The sequence below is a fragment of the Amia ocellicauda genome, chromosome 23 (assembly GCF_036373705.1).
Source record: "Amia ocellicauda isolate fAmiCal2 chromosome 23, fAmiCal2.hap1, whole genome shotgun sequence".
Lineage (NCBI taxonomy): Eukaryota > Metazoa > Chordata > Actinopteri > Amiiformes > Amiidae > Amia > Amia ocellicauda.
In genome coordinates, this window is record NC_089872.1 from 22,350,098 (window position 1) to 22,365,827 (window position 15,730).

At 53.2% G+C, this 15,730-nt stretch overlaps 1 protein-coding gene across 2 annotated transcripts; it reads right to left on the reverse strand.

Moving 5' to 3' along the window:
• Positions 1-449: 449 nt before the first annotated feature.
• LOC136719131 (FERM domain-containing protein 6) lies at positions 450-15,269 on the reverse strand. Of its 2 annotated transcripts, none has more exons than XM_066696976.1 (14): positions 15,164-15,269; positions 9,237-9,395; positions 8,872-8,962; positions 7,286-7,365; positions 7,018-7,094; positions 6,362-6,548; positions 6,110-6,265; positions 5,800-5,865; positions 5,536-5,604; positions 4,936-5,110; positions 4,513-4,821; positions 2,118-2,249; positions 1,607-1,671; positions 450-1,447 (listed from the first exon to the last, which is right to left on the reverse strand). In XM_066696976.1, exons 2-14 carry the CDS (start codon positions 9,393-9,395, stop codon positions 1,172-1,174), a joined length of 1,842 nt encoding a protein of 613 aa, XP_066553073.1. In that variant the 5' UTR covers positions 15,164-15,269; the 3' UTR covers positions 450-1,171. The 2 variants fall into 2 exon arrangements, 1 of the variants encoding a protein (XP_066553073.1); XR_010805360.1 differs by having other exon boundaries at positions 1,316-1,447; positions 1,607-1,691.
• Positions 15,270-15,730: the final 461 nt, after the last annotated feature.

Sequence of the window (15,730 nt, forward strand, 5' to 3'; positions counted from 1 at the left end):
GTCAGATTTACCAATATTTCATATGAACGGTCTGCTCTGATTATTAAGGTTTCTCTCCAGGTCCTCCTTTCATGCATTTGTTCCACTAATATAGAAATTAGCAAGTATTATAGAAATATCCTTATAGGAAACATCATCTAGTATAAATTATCTTTAAAAATTGTATCGATTCCATATTTCAGCTGCAGCTAGTTTGCTACTGTGGTAATGATTCTCAAAGATGTCATAATACTATATAATATTCACACCCACGAATCTTTGAAAATTAACATTTTGGAACTGAAAATGCATTTTAAACTCTGGGTTTGTACATACGGCCTTATTGAACTGCACTGCTGCAGGATTCAGAAATGAAACCTGTCAAGAACATCACTGTCCGTCTGCTAAAGGTGTGAAATGCAGTGCTGCCTTTAGACCGGAGAGCATGTCAAGAACATCCGAGACAACCAAAAGGTACAAGGACTTTTATATAGAAAAATGCAAAGTGTAAAAATACATGTGTGTAAAACATATTCAAGGTCTACAATTAATACTGGCACGAAGAAGATCAACATTGTTGGCAAATTCTTTGAATCAGTTCAATTTGGTTGCTAGGTTTAAATTAATAATAATACACACAAGTGATAGCCAAGCCACGGACACTGATTGGTACAGAGGCAAGCGGCAGAGTGGCTTATAAATTAGGGTCTCAGGTGGCCGACGACCAGGAAGAGACTGATCATGTGTCCGGGTCCAAGGGGCCGCCAGCTCACAGCTACTGAACAAGTAATACTGACTGACACGCATTACACAAAACAATACAAGAACACTTCTGAATCACTTTTCACGTTATGTTCTGGGAACACCATTTCATTTTGCAGACCCCACATGTTGCTCCAGGCAATTTCTGAGGATTATACATCACTTTTTAAAATAAAAGTCTCATATAGCAGTACTCTGTGGATCGAGAGCCCAGCTGCTCTGAGGGATGTGGCCGTGTCCTTGTGTGAGCAGAGGTGCTCTCTCTCTCTCTCTCTCTCTCTCCTGCACTCCAGTGTGGATCAGCGTTTCCGTGTCCTCTCCCTGGGCAGTGGGTCCCTCCTGCCTGGGCTTGTGTCCCCGCAGTGTCCCCACAGGCCCTCCTCCACAGGTAAAGTGCTGCCCTGTGGTCCATCTCTGAGAGCAGCCCCCCTCACAGGATGAACTCCAGCAGCTCGTCGCCCAGCAGGTCCAGAGACAGGCTGTTCAGCGACCTCTTACCGTAGAAGGAGGGCTTGCCCGGGCCGTCGGCCGTGCAGGAGCTGGTGCTGTGGCTCTGGTCCGTGGGTGCGCGCAGGCCGAAGGTGTAGCTCTGGGAGGCGTCTGTGTGCAGGCTTGCTTCCAGCGGGGTGGCGGGGGAGCACAGCCTCACATCGTCCAAACTCCGGCTGTGTCGGTCCACACTGCTCCACCCCTTCCAATGGCACACCTGGCAGGGAGAGGGATGTCAGGGTGATTGGGCAAAGACAGCAGGGCCCGGCCGAGACCGACGTGGCCCGGCGCTGTCTGAGCATCAGCCTTCAGAGCAAAGGGCCAGATCGACCACCTCACTTCACACAATCAGAGAGGGGACAGGGCCGAGTCCTACCTGCTCCAAGGAGTCCGCACTGCGCAGCACTGCGGGAGGATCCACACAACTCACAGGGCTGGCGTCTGCAAGGAAGGACACCAGGCTGTCAAGAACACCGACATGCAGGACTTTGATATTTGTAATGGCTGTCATTTAAATTTTTGGTTAGATTAAAAAATAAAATAAAAAATGAACTGGCATGAAAAGTGCAGACTCATCTTTACAACTGACATTCAGTTTAATCGCTCTGGGAAAAAAAATCAAATATGATAGCAGACACTAGGTGGCAGTAGAGTACTGAGCTCTTCCTCATGTTACTGAGCAAAGCACCGCAGCGCCAGGAATATGGCATGGGGTCGAACCGGCACTAAAAGTACAAGAGCTGGGCCGCCCAAGTGGTGCAGAGCTGTGAAGTGCAATCCTACGATGTGTAGTGGGAGCGGTTTACCGGGGCAGTTCTGTGGACTGTTGTGTAGAGCAGTGCCGTGCCGTGCCGTGCGTGTGTTTGCAGTGTTGGCTCCACACCAACCTTTCCAGTGCTCCCCCTGGCCAATCCCACGAGGCTCCACTGACACACCCTCCATGAGCTCGGCCAATCGCATCATCTCCACTGGGTCGTCCACACACAGCTCCTGAGGGCCGTCCACCAACAGCTGCATCTCTACATGGGGGGGGTCACAGCAGGTCACCGACTGCACAGCACCCGGACACGGGGGTCTCACCCACACAGGGCAATACAGAGCACCAGCCGGGTCCGAAGACGGACTTAACTAGACATGTCCTGCACATACGTGCGGTGTAAAACACACGTGGAGTCCATTCGGGGGAGAGGGTGACCTGGGATGGCTGGTTTGTTAATCTGTTTGTTATAAAGTCTAAAGGTAAAATACTTTATTAACTGGTTATGGCCCCAATACAGGCAAAGTCCTCTTAACTGGGCCAAACAATAGAACTTGTAATTATAGCACAACTACACCATGTCCAGCAGCCCAGTACAGAAGACAGAATACTGTCAAGAGCCTTCAGCAGTCTGCAGTGGAAACATCAGGCCTTACGCAATGTCACTTTCAACATCCAACTTTTGCATGCAACAAGAAAATCTTGTATTGCGCATACGAAAGGGAAGGAGACAAAACAAAATACTTGAACTGCAGAGAGATGTTAAGAGAGGGATCAGGAAATCAAAGAGGGAAATGGAAAGAAGCATAGCTCTTGGAGCTGAAACTAATGCAAAGAGCTTTTTTCAATACTACAACAGCAAGCGGTCAATAAAGGAGGAAGTGAAACAGATAAAGGGCAAAAATTGAAGTATCTTGGAAAATGAACAAGATGTGGCAAATGTTCTAAATGAGTATTTCACTGAGGTTTTCACAAAAGAAAAGACAGATAACATGCCACAGGTTAACTATCAGTCCAGTCAAACCCTAAGAGAGATCAGGATAAATGAGGAGGAGGTACTAAAGGGTCTAGCAGAATTAAAAACAAACAAATCACCTGAGCCAGATGGGATATTTCCAACAGTACTTAAAGAAATGAGGGACATTATTTTAACTCAAATATTCAAAATGACACTTTGAGCCACAAGAAAGGGGACAAAACCAGGAAATTACAGACCAATCAATCTCACCGGAATCACTTGTAAAATGGTGGAAAAAATTATTAGACAGAAAATATAGGAGCATCTTAATGAAAACCGTATTCTTGGAGATATTCTTTAACGCATGAGAAAGACCTAGGAGTCTATGTGGACTCCTCACTTTCTCCATCCAAACAATGTGGGGAAGCAATAAAAAAGACAAACAATGTTAGGGTATATTGTCAAAAGTGTAGAATTGAGAACAAGGGCAGTGATGTTCAGACTGTACAATGCACTAGTTAGAGCTCATCTGGATACTGTGGACAGTTCTGGGCTCCACACTTCAAGAAAGATATCGCTGCTCTAGAGGCAGTTCAGAGGAGAGCAACCAGACTTATTCGAGGTCTGAAGGGAATGTCCTACTGAGAGACTAAGGAACTGAACCTTTTCACCCTGGAACAGAGGAGACTACGTGGGGACTTGATCCAAGTCTTCAAAATCATGAAAGGCATCGACCACATCAAACCAGAGGAGCTTTTCCAGATCAGCAGGGACACGCGCACCCGGGGACACAATTGGAAATTGGGCTTCAAGGCATTCAAGACAGAAAACAGGAGACACTTCTTCACAGGCGTCACAATCTGAACAAACTCCCCAGCGCTGTGGCTGAAGAGACAATTTGGGAACATTCAAAAACAGACTGGATAGGATCCTTGATCACTTAGTTATTAATGGACACCAAACGAGCACGATGGGGCGGATAGGCTCCTCTCGATTGGACACTGTCTTATGTTCTTATGTAACTGTTCACAATGCGCTAGAGGCAAAAGCATTTCAAACAGCTGCTTCTAAACAAACAGCATTCCACCACTGTGACCAACTCCACCACCTGCTCAACATCCACCACTGTGACCAACTCCACCACCTGCTCAACATCCACCACTGTGACCAACTCCACCACCTGCTCAACTCCACCACCTGCTCAATATCTACCTCACAGAGACACTGGACCAAAGCTGGGAAACTGATAATCTTAAGGCTGAAATACTGTTCATGCTTCTGTAGTTTCTAAAGCGGGCACAAGATTCTCATTTTCACCGGGTATCAATTTCTCTCTGCGCAGGTCATTCATGTGATTTATGAGGGTTGGGGCTAGGGTTGGAGGAGTCAGCAGGCAGTGTGTCATAAACTCACTCAGATCACGGAGAACAAGCACCTCAATACTGTCCAGCCCCTCGGAGTGACTGTCCTGCACTTGCTTAACTAATCAACACATGCACACGCGTCCCCCACGATTAGAGGCTGATCTTGCCACTGTGCTCGAGCCCTGGCCGGACAGGGGCCTCACCGTCGTCATGCCAGTCCTCCTCGGGGCGCGTCTTGCTGCCCGTGTCGATGCCCGAGGTGTGGGAGCTGCCGTGGCTGTCACCAGAGCTGAAGGACTTCGTGGCAGAGAAGGGAGCATCCACCGACATCTCCACAGACAGGCGCTGCTGGGGGCCGGCCTCGATGCCAGAGCTGCCGTGGCTGCTGGCGGAGCGACGCCAGAGGCGTGGGCTGCCCCCCAGGTCACCTCCCCCGCTGCCCGGGTGCTGCAGCGGCTCCAGGAGCACCTCCAGAGAGTCACTGATGTAGGACTCGTGGTAACGGTTCTTCTCTGGGGAACAAACACAGGACAGCTCAGGCACACGGCCCAGCCTAGTCACACAAGATGGACGAAACTCCGTCCCTCTCTGAACCCAGCCCGCAGCCGGCGCCCCGGCCCACTTACCCTCGGCCTCCTCCGCCTGGCGCAGTTGCCGCAGAGCTGGCTGGATGTTGAGGTAGAGGCGGTGGCTGTTGCTCAGGTGCTGCAGCAGGTGGCGGGAACGGGACGGGGAGCCTGTGTAGTACACCAGCTTCCGTGCTGAAGGCAAGCCGTCCGGCTGGATCTCAAACTTCTTTCCCTGGAAAAACACAGAGGAAAACAAATCATTACATCACCAGCGTCTCAGCCAGTGTCCCAGTAAAACACCTCAGACAGAAATTCTGGTCAGTGCAGGAGGACGGCAGGCCTGTGCCTTCGACTGTCCGGCAGGTAAGGGCATTTCTGGGCTTTGCAGGCTATTATCAGCGTTTTGTTCCTGCTTTTTCTAAGGTGGCAGCCCCCTGGTGCTGCAGCTGCTGGTGGGAACTGCACCATCAAGGAAAAACGCTGATAGTTTGGACTTCTCAGTGCCAGGCTGCATTTGGACAACAAGGTTGGTGAGTGCCCCTATATTGGCTAATTTGATTTGTAAGGATGATAACCCATGCGTTTCTGCTGTTGTTGTGCTCGGTTCCCAGAGACAGGCTGAGTGACATTCCAGAGAGGGGAGGGGGCTCCACCTACCAGGAATGTCAGTCTGCCCACGTTGGCCCAGGGGAATTCGTACAGCAACTGCCGATCACTGTTCAGCTCCTGAGAGACAAAGCAAAGACATGTCAAGGTGTTTGCAAGAAACTGGTTTCTGGGGACGTGGTCTGTGGTGCCAACAATACGTGACAGATCTTATCTGGACTCCTTGTCTTCACTACAGCAGCGTGACACAGAGCTGCACTCCCAGCCCATTTCCACATCCACACACTGACACCGAGACGGGGCACAGGGACTCACCTGATAAATGTACATTCCTCGCAGGGTCAGACCCAGCAGGATGGCACTGTGCTCGTCATTCTTGTCCTGTCGAGAGAAGGGCCGTTAGACACGCAGGAGCAGCCGCCGCCTGCACGGCTCTCTGCTGTCGCCACTTGCACCGCAGCCCCGAGACACAGCAATCATCATCAAACTTGCATTCATCACCTCACCTCTCTGTGGAAAACACTCTCACAAAGCTCTATAAATACCAGAACACACAAACGCATGCCTGGTGAAAGTGTGCAATGATAGCATCACGCGTGTCGTGTGGTCTCGGTGTGCGTCTGACCTTGTGCAGCCTGTAGAAGTGCACGGGCACGTCCTCCAGCCGGCAGGCCTCTCTGATGAACAGCAGCAGCGCCTCCCGGGCCGGGCGGCCCCTCTGCTCGCGGTGCATGGCCGGGGCGTGCTGCAGGATGTACCCACAGCCCCTCTTGGCAATGATCTGGGGGGAGAGCACAGCTGTTACACTGCCATCGCACAGGATCGCCCTGCCCTGTGCACTCCAGAGCGCCCCCCCACGCCCCGGTGCAGCACCCACCCAGGGAGGGAAGTAGTCCTGCGGCTGGAAGTACTGCCCCTTGTGCTCCCGGTCGCTGTGATCTCCCAGATCGGCCTGCAGGGCATAGGCTGCCAGCAGGAAGTAGGCCTCCTCACGATGCCGGCACCGGGAGCCCCGCACGCGCTGGCGCAGATCGCAGTAGTACAGCCACCGGGCCTTCTGGTCGCTGGGGGGGGCAGGGGATGGTCAGCTCCACGACAAAGCAAAGACCCTAATCCAGCCTCCAGTGCAGGTTGCAGGAGACAGTGGAATGCTAATTCTCTGAATAGTTTGCTGGCGTCTCCTTTAATGACTCTTCTCAGCTGTGCGCTGTGTGTGTGCAGTGGCGTGACAACACTACCACAGACTGTGGATCCGTTTAACTGAACACAAATGGGCGTTTGACAGTTTCATGGGTGTGAAAACTAAATGTACATCATAGACATATTTGAGAAACGGCTGCCTGAGACACTGTTCCAGGAATGAGAGGAGGAATCTAAAACATTTTACAATCATCACACTCCGTGCAGCATTTTAATCCATTAAAAATAAAATATTCTGCTACTGAATAAATGTCACACGCAAAAACCACTGAGTTATACAGATGTATTATTTATGTTTGTTAATAAAGACCCCATCAAGTCTGGGAATGTCACCTGATCAGCCTGCCGTTCTCCACGTAGTACTGCACCCTCAGGCAGGCCACCAGCGGAGGACCAGGCCGGGCCGAGCCCTGCGGGGAGAGAGGCGGTCAGATACCGGGATGAAGCAGTGCCCCTCTCGGCACACGGCACACGGAACACTGGGCTCAGCCGCTCGGGGACAGCGGAGGCCAACTGCGCCGTGTCTTGTCACCGAGACCCCAGTCCAGTCCAGCAGGGCAGTCCACACCGCTCTCCGAAACACAGACCCTCCTGGACTCACCCTACTGGCGTCTTTCTTCCATTCCTTGGGGAAGTACTTGGTCAGCTTCTGCTCCAGGTCCATAAAGATATGTTCATTGTCTAAAAGAGAACAAAAGAAACAGTGACACGTGAGGTGATTTATACAGACGTGTCTAATCAGACAGGCGAGCTGCCACTGTGTCGCTCTGTGCTCTGCTGGGTCCACTCACACTGTTGCTCTGAATACCTGCTCTTTCCACTTTGCCATCACGTCCACACAGGCAGTGCTTTGCTTAAGGATCGCTACGCTCCAGTAAAGAAGGGGTGACAGTCTCTTCTTGAAGGAGGATGTGAAGAGGGACAAGCTAGGGCAGTCCTACGTTTCGTATGAGGTGCTCTGTGTTGTAGCCCTGCGTTTCCGTGTCCAGCACAATAATGACACGCAGGCCTACGCCCCACGTTCACACGTCAGACACTTCAACTCCCACAAACAACGCCTGACGGAGACATCATTAATCTTTCCAAAGGATGAAATTAAAAAAGACTGAACTGTGTTCTGCAAGCTCCCTCCCCCTCCTCCACCAGAGAGGAATGCTGAACTACATTCCAGCCTAATGAAAATAATATCACTGGAATCGCCGCCAGCGCTGAACCCCTCCATCCTGCACAGACACAGAGCCCTTGTTGTGAAGGCAAGCTTCACACGATTAACATGGGGGGGACCTTGTAGCTGCTTTTCAAAAGATAAAGGTACCCAAGTTACACTGGAAACCTGTAATTATTCAAACCGCCCACAGCAGTTCTGACTGCAAACAAGGAGAGGTCTATAGGTTATGTAACCAGCAGGCAGGAGGCACCCAGGTCCCACCAGGACCCTGGACTCTGGACCCAGCGAAACGGACTGCAGCCTCACCCTCACACTGCGCTGTGCACACTGCTGAGCACCTCACTAGCCACTGGTAGCTGCTCTAGAGGCAGTTCAGAGGAGAGAGACTGAGGAACTGAACCTTTTCACCCTGGAACAGAGGAGACTACGTGGGGACTTGAATCAAGTCTTCAAAATTATGAAAGGCATCGACCACATCAAACCAGAGGAGCTTTTCCAGATCAGCAGGGACACACGCACCTGGGGACACAAATGGAAATTGGGCTTCAAGGCGTTCAAAACAGAAAACAGGAGACACTTCTTCACACAGAGAGGCGTCACAATCTGAACAAACAATTTGGGAACATTCAAAAACAGACTGGACAGGATCCTTGGATCACTTAGTTATTAATGGACAACAAACAAGCATGATGGGGTGAATGGGCTCCTCTCAACTGGACACTGTCTTATGTTAGTATGATCCGCAGGCACTGTGGTTTAAAAATGCATTTAATCTCGCAATAGATTCAGCGTGAAAACTGAGTTGATAGAATGGATCTGACCCACAGCTTCAGAAACAAAACCAAACTGGGTTCCCAAAGCAAAGCAAAAAAATCAAATCTTTCTAGTCAAGTCACTCTTAGCCCAATCAACCAGTGGCTATTGACAATGACAACAAGAATGACCAGAAGCCTGGGGAGAGCAGGTAATACCTCTCTCTCTCACACACACTCTCACACTCTCACAGCGTGGCCAGTCACCTTTCACAACGCTCAGCCCGAAGAAGTGAGGCTCCCGGATCTTCAGCAGCTCACACACACGACTGAACACCTCCTGCCCCGTGGCCTTCACCTGCGCACAGACACACAATGAGTCAGGAGAGGGACAGGGATGTAAAGGCAGGGAGGAATTGTTCTCTGTGGATTGATGGTAGAGCAGCAGTTATTTAGGGACAGAGACCGAGGACACCTCACCCACCTCCAGCTGGAACTACCCCACACACTTCAAAACACAAATACGGGAGCAAATCAGGATTTCAGAGAACACTTTTTGCTTGTATTTCTCTGTGGTCTGTGTCCCTCCTGCTGGGCTGTGTGGGGGCACAGTTAACAGCAGACACACTCACCCCAACACTGATGTCCAGCCGCTCCTTGTCAGGCAGCAGGACACACACGCTGCGCTCCTGCTTGGCCATCTCAGCTCTGTCCTCAGCACCCACACACAGTCCTGTGTCACCGTCACCCCCGAGGCGCTGCGGAGAGCAGCCCGGCGCTGTGCATCTCATCTGAATAGCAAACACACACACGGGTCATTAATAACAGTTATTGGACAGCTCTGTCTCTCAGCCCAGCCGATGGACCATCACAAAGTCAGTTACTAAGCACATCTGCACGACACTGAGGCTACACCCCGCAGTGCACAGTTGTCTCTACATACTGTTCTCTATAAAACAGAGATATGACCCCTCCCTCCAGTACAATCCTTTAAACAAAACAGCACAGACTTTTTCAAGGTTCATTCTTGGTGCCTATATTTATTGACGCAAGGGAGGCTGCTGTGGAAATGCCTTTGAGTCGCAATCTGGGAGCCGCAGTCCAGCAGGACCCCCCACGGCCCGTGCGGAGCCCCCAGCACAGCTCCAAGTGCACCCTGGGACTCCGAGCCCTGCTGACCCAGCTCTGGGGTCTGCTGTGGCCACAGCTGCATTCCTTGAGGGAAATGAGGCAAAGAAACCCATTGTGATTGTGTGGTGGCCCACCAGAGTCCCCGGCTTACTAGATGGAGAAAAGCCAAATTGCCGGCGCCTACAGGACACTTAACAAGCAGGCAACATCATTACAACGATCTGTTTTTCCACCAAATATTTGTAAATGATCAGGTTATTTATTGGGAGAACCTAGTGTAATCTGTGCCATTAGAGGCAAGCAGAGGGAGGATGTTAGAACAGGTGACCTCTCCTGACCTACAGAGCCCTCCTGTCCCCCCACAGTCTCTTCCGCACCTAATTAAAAAATAACACTGGCCCGCCATACAACTGCTACTGCAAACATGAAGATCACAAAGCTCCTGCCTCAGACCACCGGTGACCGAATGCACTGCTGCAATAAAGTCGGTGAGAATGTGGACGAGCAGCCACCCCACGTCTCCTCCAACGGGACCACACAGTCCAACACGATTAAACGTGAATAAGTGAACTCACAGCACAAGGTTCAAATTGTTAGTATTTGAGAGCCACGATTTCCTGACCAGGCTCAGTGACTGGTACGGCCTTCGAGCGATTAACACCAACTGCAAATCAACTAATCGGCTTAAACGATGACTGTGCTGATCTCTGCAAAGCGGAGAGCTGGCGTGATTCACGGGTGGGGGGGAATAAAAGACAAAGAACATGGCTAGCTGGTCAGACAGTGGAGAAAAAGGATGAGCACTTGTTCTGTTACAGCGATTGTTTTCCTATCAGTGCCGGTAAACAGGTAATCACAACAGTTTGGAGCAGTCAGGGCTTTGTGTGTCCCAATCACTATTTTATTAATTGAAAGGTGGACGCCCCTATCCAAGGTGAATTGCGATTAATATTGCCACATGGTCAGACCTGCGCCCACGGCAGTGACTAATAGCACATGGGTCACGCGCTGACGGTGCACTATTGTCTGCCAACTACAGTTATCTTCACAGGGGCTGTTTGACTGGCATTCCTATCTGATCAAGTAACGCATTTGCATTTTCTCGAGTGTGAAAGTAAACACCTCTGTACACAATAACCCCGACACACTGAGAACACGAAGAACTCGAAAAACAAGCAACAAAGCCATTGCTATACTTTTCCAGTTTCCACTACAGCAATTATATAACTTAACAAATTGGCCCCCCAGCAGTAAGCTGTGAGTAAACACTCGCACTAAAATAATTTGGTATTAAAGTAGTATTCAAAGTAGGATTTCCAAATGCCACATGATTTAGAATTACATTAAGTGTTCAGATAAATTAGTGCTGCACGCTGTAGAGGTGGAGCTTTATGATTGAATGGCCTCATAATAAAAAGCATACCTGTCCCCTGTGTAGACATCATATGATTGGTTACTTGGGCTGTGACTGACTTCTGACTTTCTACTTTGCTCTTATTATCAGTAGTTCTGGCATTAACCCAAGAGTGTTCAATGGAAATACATATGTAAATAGCAGAGCCCAGCCAGGGAGGCAGGGACCGTGCCGAAAGAGACCCTGTGAACACAAGACAGGGCCACACTACTCTGCCAGCCAAGAATGAGAGTAATTAACCCGACAAGTGATTACCGGCAGGGCTGTTCTCCATCATTATTCATTACAATTTCAGGGAAGTTGATCATTCCTCACATTTAGGCAGAGAATGGACAGCTGCTAAAGCCGGTCCACTCACTGGTGCAGCCGGGACAGGGGGCATCTTGGCACAGTCTGGTCTTGCACTCCACCACGGATGGGGAAAGGGACCGTCCTCAAATGGAGCTACTGAACTACAGCGCTGTGTCTGGACACTGTCGCAGAGCTCCTCAAACACGACTCTGGCACAGGGCTCCTCGCACACGACTGGCACAGGGCTCCTCTCACACGACTGGCACAGGGCTCCTCGCACACGACACTGGCACAGGGCTCCTCGCACACGGCTGCCACAGGGCTCCTCGCACACGACACTGGCTCAGGGCTCCTCGCACACGACACTGGCACAGGGCTCCTCGCACACGACTGGCTCAGGGCTCCTCACACACGACTGGCACAGGGCTCCTCGCACACGACACTGGCACAGGGCTCCTCGCACACGACACTGGCTCAGGGCTCCTCGCACACGACTGGCACAGGGCTCCTCGCACACCACTGGCTCAGGGCTCCTCGCACACGACACTGGCACAGGGCTCCTCGCACACGACTGGCACAGGGCTCCTCTCACACGACTGGCACAGGGCTCCTCGCACACGACTGGCACAGGGCTCCTCACACACGACTGGCACAGGGCTCCTCGCACACGACACTGGCACAGGGCTCCTCGCACACGACACTGGCACAGGGCTCCTCGCACACGACACTGCCACAGGGCTCCTCGCACACGACTGGCACAGGGCTCCTCACACACGACACTGGCACAGGGCTCCTCGCACACGACTGGCACAGGGCTCCTCGCACACGACACTGGCACAGGGCTCCTCGCACACGACTGGCACAGGGCTCCTCACACACGACACTGGCACAGGGCTCCTCACACACGACACTGGCACAGGGCTCCTCGCACACGACACTGGCACAGGGCTCCTCGCACACGACACTGCCACAGGGCTCCTCGCACACGACTGGCACAGGGCTCCTCACACACGACACTGGCACAGGGCTCCTCGCACACGACTGGCACAGGGATCCTCGCACACGACACTGGCACAGGGCTCCTCGCACACGACTGGCACAGGGCTCCTCACACACGACACTGGCACAGGGCTCCTCACACACGACTGGCACAGGGCTCCTCGCACACGACTGGCACAGGGCTCCTCGCACACGACACTGGCACAGGGCTCCTCGCACACGACACTGCCACAGGGCTCCTCGCACACGACTGGCACAGGGCTCCTCGCACACGACACTGCCACAGGGCTCCTCGCACACGACACTGCCACAGGGCTCCTCACACACGACACTGCCACAGGGCTCCTCACACACGACACTGCCACAGGGCTCCTCACACACGACTGGCACAGGGCTCCTCGCACACGACTGGCACAGGGCTCCTCGCACACGACTGGCACAGGGCTCCTCGCACACGACACTGCCACAGGGCTCCTCGCACACGACACTGCCACAGGGCTCCTCGCACACGACACTGCCACAGGGCTCCTCGCACACGACTGGCACAGGGCTCCTCACACACGACACTGGCACAGGGCTCCTCGCACACGACACTGGCACAGGGCTCCTCGCACACGACTGGCACAGGGCTCCTCACACACGACACTGGCACAGGGCTCCTCACACACGACTGGCACAGGGCTCCTCGCACACGACTGGCACAGGGCTCCTCGCACACGACACTGCCACAGGGCTCCTCGCACACGACACTGGCACAGGGCTCCTCGCACACGACACTGGCACAGGGCTCCTCACACACGACACTGGCACAGGGCTCCTCGCACACCACTAGCTCAGGGCTCCTCGCACACGACTGGCACAGGGCTCCTCGCACACCACTGGCTCAGGGCTCCTCGCACACGACACTGGCACAGGGCTCCTCGCACACGACTGCCACAGGGCTCCTCTCACACGACTGCCACAGGGCTCCTCGCACACGACTGGCACAGGGCTCCTCACACACGACACTGGCACAGGGCTCCTCGCACACGACTGGCTCAGGGCTCCTCACACACGACTGGCACAGGGCTCCTCGCACACGACTGGCACAGGGCTCCTCGCACACGACTGGCACAGGGCTCCTCACACACGACACTGGCACAGGGCTCCTCACACACGACACTGGCACAGGGCTCCTCGCACACGACACTGGCACAGGGCTCCTCGCACACGACACTGGCACAGGGCTCCTCGCACACGACTGGCACAGGGCTCCTCACACACGACACTGGCACAGGGCTCCTCGCACACGACTGGCACAGGGCTCCTCGCACACGACACTGGCACAGGGCTCCTCGCACACGACTGGCACAGGGCTCCTCACACACGACACTGGCACAGGGCTCCTCACACACGACTGGCACAGGGCTCCTCGCACACGACTGGCACAGGGCTCCTCGCACACGACACTGGCACAGGGCTCCTCGCACACGACACTGGCACAGGGCTCCTCGCACACGACTGGCACAGGGCTCCTCGCACACGACACTGCCACAGGGCTCCTCGCACACGACTGGCACAGGGCTCCTCACACACGACACTGCCACAGGGCTCCTCACACACGACACTGGCACAGGGCTCCTCGCACACGACTGGCACAGGGCTCCTCGCACACGACTGGCACAGGGCTCCTCACACACGACTGGCACAGGGCTCCTCGCACACGACTGGCACAGGGCTCCTCACACACGACACTGGCACAGGGCTCCTCGCACACGACACTGGCACAGGGCTCCTCGCACACGACACTGCCACAGGGCTCCTCGCACACGACACTGCCACAGGGCTCCTCGCACACGACACTGCCACAGGGCTCCTCGCACACGACTGGCACAGGGCTCCTCACACACGACACTGGCACAGGGCTCCTCGCACACGACACTGGCACAGGGCTCCTCGCACACGACACTGGCACAGGGCTCCTCGCACACGACTGGCACAGGGCTCCTCACACACGACACTGGCACAGGGCTCCTCACACACGACTGGCACAGGGCTCCTCGCACACGACTGGCACAGGGCTCCTCGCACACGACACTGGCACAGGGCTCCTCGCACACGACTGGCACAGGGCTCCTCACACACGACACTGGCACAGGGCTCCTCGCACACGACTGGCACAGGGCTCCTCGCACACCACTGGCACAGGGCTCCTCGCACACGACACTGGCACAGGGCTCCTCGCAATAACAAAACGAACAGATAAGAGTATTCCTTCTACAGCTTTCTTTAAATCATAACCCCTTATATTGAAATTGTAGCCAAAGACATCCAAACAGTCTTTCTGGACAAAAAACGTGTCTGAATATCATAACACTTGGCTTATAATGCAGTAGCAGTACAGAAATAGATTTTTTAATTTGACATCAAAAACAACTATGATAATAAGGTGCATCCATATTATTGCAAAGTTAGTTATTCATGTTTCGTAAAATGCGTACAGTATTAATGTAGTCACTCTTTCCCCAAAGCAGCATGTGTAATGCGCAGACCTGTAAAGTCTGTTAGTGCGCCTGGACGGGTCAGGTTCCGCTGAAATGAGTGTCGGACACAAGAGCTGCCGGGAGCCGCGACTCTCAGCCGGGTAAGAGCCCAACATATCAACAAATAACATGCTGCTATTTCAGTTACATTAATAGCGTCTATAACAATCCCACTGTGGACTATACAGAGATCCGGACTCACCCAAATGAAGGACGCGTTAAAGCCGCCTGAGAGCGAAGTAACTCCGGCAGGGCGCTCCTCTCCTGCAGGTCTCTCCGCGACCGCTGCGCTCACCGAATGAAGCGCCTCTGCGCCTGCGCCAGCCGGAGCCCTGCGAGACACCGCGGCCCGCCCATCGGAAGAGCCCACTCAGCGCCGGACCCGGGGGCGGCCTGTCACTCCCACACTGAGCGACATGAAAGTGCTGAGATCTGTGTTTTACTGTTTCAATTATATATTCAAGTAAATTGTGTGAAACTAAAACTGCAACATTTAAAATGTAATAAATTAGATATTTCATTGTACCTGGAATTCAATTATTTTCGGTACACCCCTGTCGGAGTTCCGGCGTGCTGCATGCTCAGCCCCAGTGAGGAGAGAGACGCACAGGTGTGTGCATGCCTACACAACGAGTCACACAGCGCCACTGCGCACTTTCACACTCAGTCCTGCTCTGTGATTGAGTGTGACACACAGTACACTCTCACACTCAGTCACAGAGCAGGTATACAGTGTGACACACAGCTGTATACTTTGCTCTGTCGTTCC

Coding starts and splice junctions, on each gene's coding strand:
- LOC136719131 (XM_066696976.1), bottom strand. CDS start 9,395: ATGAGATGCACAGCGCCGGGCTGCTCTCCGCAGCGCCTCGGGGGTGAC. Junction 8,963..9,236: donor GGCTGGACATCAGTGTTGGG/GTGAGTGTGTCT, acceptor GTCTGTGCGCAG/GTGAAGGCCACGGGGCAGGA. Junction 1,672..2,117: donor CCAGGGGGAGCACTGGAAAG/GTTGGTGTGGAG, acceptor CCTTCCTTGCAG/ACGCCAGCCCTGTGAGTTGT.